The following is a 6,998-nucleotide window of genomic DNA, read 5'->3' on the forward strand; positions in this document are numbered from 1 at the left end:
CTTAAAGGCATTAGGCACGGTCGTCTAAAACGCATGCATTAGTTTTTTTAAAAAAAATTAAAAAATTAGCTTTAACGTTTTTATTTTTTCTTACCTTTTTTTTCTCTGTTTCTCTTTTTTCTCTTGTTGACTTGTCGTTTCTCTTTTTAGTAATTGAAGGTTTTTCTTTTAATCAAATGCGAGATGCAATTTTGTCTTAGAATTTTGGTTATCGAACTAAATGTGGCTTTTTTAAGGGATATCTATTAAGGAAATTTTATTAACACATCCCTAATTACTAGATACACATCTCATTTTTCATACACTACCTATTGACTTTATTATTTTAACATTTTACTAGATACACATACTTAACCTTCATACAATAATCTCAATTAAAATACATCACTTATTCACTAAATACACAATCAATTCATTAAATACACATACTTTTCTAGATCTGCTACTCAATTTATTCAAAAAAAGAAAAAGAAAAAAAGAGGAGTATATATATAGCATCATCCCAAGTTCTAGTTTGGTGTTCAGTTTGAATGACCTAACATACGTGAACAGTTTAATCTAAATTTCAAACTTCAATTTGTACTATTGATAGTAAAACCTTGATAATTTAATATTTGATAAATTAATAACCTCGATTAAATAATATTTTTTGCCAGCCCTAAAATAAAGAATTAGCAAAATTGGTGTCGATAAATTAACAATCTCGATTAAATAATATTTTTTGCCGGTCCCGATGTTATTAATTTATAGAGGTTTAAACTATAAGACTTGGTATCTTCACATACGTTATTCTCGTATAGAAGAAGAAAACTTTTAAGCGGATATTTTATTTCAACAAGTTTTCTTTACTTTTGATATGAATGTCTCTTTTGGTAATTGTACGTACCCACAAACTCTTATATAATCGATGTGTATCTAGCATTTAAGGATGTGTTAATAAAATTTTTCTATCATTTAACTACATGAAAAAAAATTACCTAAAAAGAACTCATTTTACCATAATAACAACAAATCACATACATTGATCTAAATTTTTTTTTAGCCCACCCCACTCTAAAATCCTAGGTCCGCCATTACTATAAAATTCTAGGTCCGCCATTACTCTTGGATCATGCTTCTTCAATTCCTTTCAAAACTGGGATTGGGGTGTATTTTGTTTCTTTTCTGCGAAAGCTTTTTGATTGGCCTAATTGCTATTTGAGATCTTCAATCTTACGATCACTACCTAATTGCTTCCATTTGGTTTCCTCCCACCCAATTCGTGCTTCTCAAATTTTATTTCAGTTCCTATGGAAACAGTGAGTTTCTAGCATTTCCTAGTAATCTGGCTGAATTTATTCAGAGTTGTTGTAAATAATGAGTTTATGTTTAACTGAACAATATTGAATCTTAATTACGAGATAAACTGAGTCGGAGAAAAGAAAGGAATATCGTCCATTTTATTTTTTGTATAAGTTAACATCGGTTTAGCAGGAAAAAAAAAACAATTTATGTATTAGATCGATGACATGGCCATGAATTAATCGTTGGATAACTTTGAGGATGGAGATTTGAGGAAATGCACAGTGCAGTACTTCAGAGGGGCTGAATCCCTTTTTCACCTTATCATAATGACATGATGACAGTAATTCAAGACTAATTTAGAAGTCTGTAACCACTAACCAATATACAAAATAATGAAACATATACACATACACAGAGAGGATGAGAAGCAGACCGTCCGCATTCGGCTTAAAGTGCGGATTTCGTCCGTTCTCCGCCGTCTCACGCCGGCGACGGTTTCTCTCCCTTCCGGACGACAGCACAGGCTTCCAGGACGGTTTCTCTCCTTCCAGGACTGGCCGGCGACAAGTTTCCGGCCAGATTGAAGCTCTGGACGGAAAACACCATGATTGATCAAGGTTGGCCGGAAAACTTGTCGCCGGTCAGTCCTGGAAGGATAGAAGCCGTCCTGGAAGCCTGTACTGTCGTCCGGGAAGGAGAGAAGCCGTCGCCGGCGTGAGACGGCGGAGAACAGACGAGGTCTGCACTTTAAGCCGGAGTGCGGACATCCGCTCCACATCCGGTCCGGGAAGGAGAGAAGCCGTCGCCGGCGTGAGACGGCGGAGAACAGACGAGGTCTGCACTTTAAGCTGGAGTGCGGACGTCCGCTCCACATCCGGTCTGTACATATATATATATCATAAGCAAGAAGAGCGCTAGCATGTATTCGAACCACACACGCGTACACACCAACACACAAACAATACGTTCCGATCAACCAACAAGTTGGAAAGAGAACATTACTTCGATCACCCAACAAGTAATTATTAGCAAAATGATGAAACATCTAGCCAGCAAAATAAGACTTTTAAACAAGAGCCATGCAGCACATATTGGTATCAATAGTGCAAGACGTAGATATTATATTCCACTATAGAATCGGGACTTATAGAGAGATTCAACGACGTAGTTGTTAATAAAGCATAACCCCTAGCAAACCTGAAACGTCCACTTCCTCCTATCACAGACAACTCCCTCACTTTGTCGAAGACTGTGTTCCTCCCCATCAGGGTTATGGTGCTACCGTTATACTTGCCCTGAATGAAAGCAAAGTTCTGAGCCATAAGCAGGCTAACGTCTTCTTGTGAAGCAGATCCAAAAAACCCTTGAGCCCTTGCCAGAAGTTTCGAGCTCCGTTCGGGGCCTAGGGTGAGCCGGTTGTCGAACATTCTTACGAGGCCAAATGTTGTTTGGGAGGAGTTGGATGGTTGCACAATTGTTATGGCAGAGGGATTCGGACCATCAACAACTTCGTCCCAATACATGCGAAAATGGGTGAGCTTTTCTTTTTTCAAACCAAGAAGCTTGAGGTCCATGGATTTCTCAAACTCATGATCTTCTGCAGAAACCAAGATCATGGAAAACAAAGACAGGGTGAGGGAAAATATTATGAGCAAATAGAAGGCTGAGGTGGAAAGGATTCTAGCCATGTTTGGGACGTGTTATGTCCTTCAAAGCTTTTGTGTTACTCTATATATAAATAAACTTTTGTCTTTTGTTTTGTTTTTTTTAAATAATTATCCATCCTTTGTCTTTGAGTTCTAAATAATAGAAACAAAATTGTTTACTAATGCCCTACCTTTTAAGTTGACTATCTTATTATTCAAAAAAAAAAGTTGACAATATTAAGGATATATAAGATACGGTTTGCTTTTCGCATACTATAAATCATAAACTGTCATTTGTTGTAAATATTATATATATATGTGGTTAATCATGTAATTACTCATTAGTTATGTCCTTACGATATAAACATTACTCTTATACAAAGAGGCCTAATGAAAATAAACAACACACTTTTTCCTCCTCCCACATTTTGTCTCTCTACCTATCTCTCTATATTCCTTATAGACCTGTAAATGAACTGGATTTGGACCGGATCGACCTAGATCCGGATCCGGATTCGTAATAGAAATTTTGGATCCGGATCCGACCCGTTACCCGCTGATAGCTAGATCCAAATTCGGATCCGGTGGGTTATATAACGGATACCCGACCCATTAATCCGATTCGTTTATAATAATAAATATTTTCAAATTTTAAATAATAATTTCATAATTTTATCATAAATTTTCATAACACACTAATGAAATATTATAACAAAATAAAGGTTTACATCAAAAGTTGAATTACATTGCCAAAATACTCTTTAACAATAAACTAATATATATTTTCAAAATGTTAGACCTCCAATGTATTTAGCAAAGAGCATAAAAAGAACATAGGCATCAGTAACCTTCAACTTCATAAAATGATAATATTTTAGACGCAATTTAGACGTTTAGGTTATCCAAATATTATATTATTTAATATTTTATCAATAATATTATATTTATAAAAATATTATTTAATTATTTTAAAAAGGATCCGGGTCTTTAACGGATCGGATCAACCTCGATCCGTATCTGATCCGTTTAATAAACGATTAACGGATCCGAGTCCTTAACGGATCAACGGGTCTAATTTTCTATCCAAACCCGGCCGTTTAAAAATCACGGATCCGGAGCGGGTCCGGATCAAGATCTTGTCCATTTACAGGTCTAATTCCTTATCTCTCACTAACGTAACTTTTCAGTTTATAACACGTTATCCCACGCTTCGCTCTTCATTTTCTTCCTCAAACTAGCTTTATGATGATTCACAAGCCTTATGGGACGTGCAACATAGTTGCTTATAACCTAGCTAACGATCTATGAATTTTGTTTTTCTACCATTCTCAATAAATTGATGTATAGATATATATATATATATATATATATATGTTGTTCAACACATAACAAATATACATGTTTGATCACGTTTTGTTAATTTTATTTATTTGTTCTTTTTATATTATGATCATCCTATTTGTTTCACATGATCATTCATATGTTTATATTTGTTATAAAAAATTTAGAATTGAAATTTGTTTAGTCCTTCTGGTTTGAAATCGACATATGTTCAGTCCTTTAGTTTTATTTTAATCTGAATGGTTCTTAAATTCATAATTTTTCATCTAAATGGTCATTTCGTCAATTTTTTCTGTTAGAATACTGACGCGACCATTAAAGACATTGCAATTTAACTGAGAAAATTGACAGAATGACAATTTGGATAAAAATCGTAACTTTAAAGACTATTCACATTAAAATAAAACCACAAGGACTGAACAAATGCCGACTTCAAACCAGAAGGAGTATACAATATTTTACCATTTTTTTATTCAATATGCGACATTGAGAACTATTGTTCAAATAGTCAAGACACGAGTCTTTTAACCGAGTAGTCTTAGACCTATGGCTCTATAGACATCACACGAATGTTTCTCGTGTTTTTCTCTATGATCCATTGTTCATATACATGAACACTTTGAAACTTATGTTTTGCATATGATATTTTATCATCGTTAAAGAACATATAAGTTCGAATATGGACCCAGATGTGGCTAGAGATGAGACTATGGTAACCATTTTTGGTGCTTTTGACACATGCCCTAACATTTTGTGGCATTCTACCAAACCCTCCTCAAAGACAATAATTAAAGCTGGAATCAATTATATACATCGGTTTCTTTGGGATTGATCTGAGCCATTAAACATCATCACTCTACTCGAAATCGACAATTTATTTTATGGATAATAAAAATTAAACATGTCTTAATTCATGATCAACAACGGTGTCTTAACACCGTTTAATTGCAAGCCTATATTTTGGCACCGATTAAGCATCGTTACGTTTCATTCATCCCTTATCTTAATCAGTTTCATTACCCTTAATTATTATAATATTTGTTTTAGTTATGAGTATTTGTTGCAAATATCATGGTAATATGAATGTTATCATTTCTATCACCATTATGTGTAACACCCCGGACCTAATTTTTTCCTATTTACTGGGTATTCTACAAGTTATTAAGAAATTTAACCGTACTTGGTAACTTAGTAATTTAATGTTTTCAAATGTTTTCCCCTGTGCCCTTCGATCATGACTTCTCCAAATTGATATTTAGCTTCTTTTTTTCTTTTTTTTGTAGCAACTTCCTACAACCCAAGCACTAGCCACAAATTCCCATTGACTAATGAACCCAAGACTAGGGTCCTCAACAACTCGTAAAGATACCTCGAGGAATTAATATGGGTACCCCACTACACTACTTAAACTAGCTTTTACACCAACAAACACACAACTTCTTTGAACCTTCCTACAGACTCTTCTCTCCAAAAGGTCACATAATTGATTCCGAGATCTCCCAACAGTCTAATTTGACTCTAATATTGCCCACTGAAAGTGAAAAACTCCAAGACATGAATCAAACATTTCACCTACTACAGATTAGCACAAGATGCTCACCCTAGCATCTTAATCATAGACCAATCAATTGTTGGACAAAGAAAGAAATGCTATCAAGCTTGTGAGCTCCCAACTTGGGTTCCCAACTTGAACAGAACTCTTAGCAATTTATGATATCAAAACCATAACCCGTGGACAAGACATAGTCTGAACACCTTTTCAGTACTCAAAGCAGGATGATCACTCAAGATATCGGCGTACGGAGGCATAGTCTTAGAGATGTAAATGTAGACTTTTATGGCACAATACTGTCCATAAATAAGACAAGAACAACTACCTCACAAACCTAATCAACACATAGCACCTAAGGCACATAATGCTAATGGATCCGCCGCGGTCGGACCATCACTCTATAGATACTAAGTATGACCAAGTATATGAGGTAGTATTAAAAAAGAGGAAGGAATCGAATAACCTAATGCTTTGATACCAACTGTCAAGACCCACCCCGAATTTCATCTTGAAACCCAAAGTAAATCCTGCGGGGACCATCTCTAAGAAAAATTTACTGAAAATTCGGCATAACCTCCCTTGAAAATTGACAACCCTTCTTTATAAAAACACATGCAAACACTTCTAAAAATCTAAATCCAACCTTATACTCCTGGAGCTTTTGTGCTCCCCAAAGTCACAACACCTCCCAATTTATTTACTAATCTAATAATAATCCCATAACCACCCAAATCATAGGTTCAGAGCAATTCTAACATTGAAGTGAAGATAAATATAAAAATAAACGGAAGCTATATAATGGACTATGCCTCGACTCCATGTACGCTCGACCTCAACTATGCTAACCTACAAACTGGGCATTTAAAAACGAAGGGCCCAGGGGAAAACATTTGAAAACGTTAACTTACTAAGTTACCGAGCACGGTTAAATTCCTTAGTAACTCGCAGAATACCCAGTAAATAGGTAAAAATTAGGTCCGGGGTGTTACATTATGTGGTTTCATAATCTTAACCTTATAATACTAATACTTATCTAATAAAATAAAAACATTATTAATTAAACTTTTTTTTTGTATCACTATTAATTAAGCCAAATTTTTAAATTTATTCATATTTTACTAATTTTAAATATTTTATTTATTAATTAAATATGAAAAAAGTAAATCGCCTAATCT

At 34.7% G+C, this 6,998-nt stretch overlaps 1 protein-coding gene across 1 annotated transcript; it reads right to left on the bottom strand.

The window, feature by feature from the left end:
• Nucleotides 1-2,381: 2,381 nt before the first annotated feature.
• Nucleotides 2,382-2,972, bottom strand: LOC101303209 (disease resistance response protein 206-like). Its single transcript, XM_004295783.1, has one exon. It carries the CDS (start codon nucleotides 2,970-2,972, stop codon nucleotides 2,382-2,384), a length of 591 nt encoding a protein of 196 aa, XP_004295831.1.
• Nucleotides 2,973-6,998: the final 4,026 nt, after the last annotated feature.

The sequence above is a fragment of the Fragaria vesca genome, linkage group LG3 (genome assembly GCF_000184155.1).
Source record: "Fragaria vesca subsp. vesca linkage group LG3, FraVesHawaii_1.0, whole genome shotgun sequence".
NCBI lineage: Eukaryota > Viridiplantae > Streptophyta > Magnoliopsida > Rosales > Rosaceae > Fragaria > Fragaria vesca.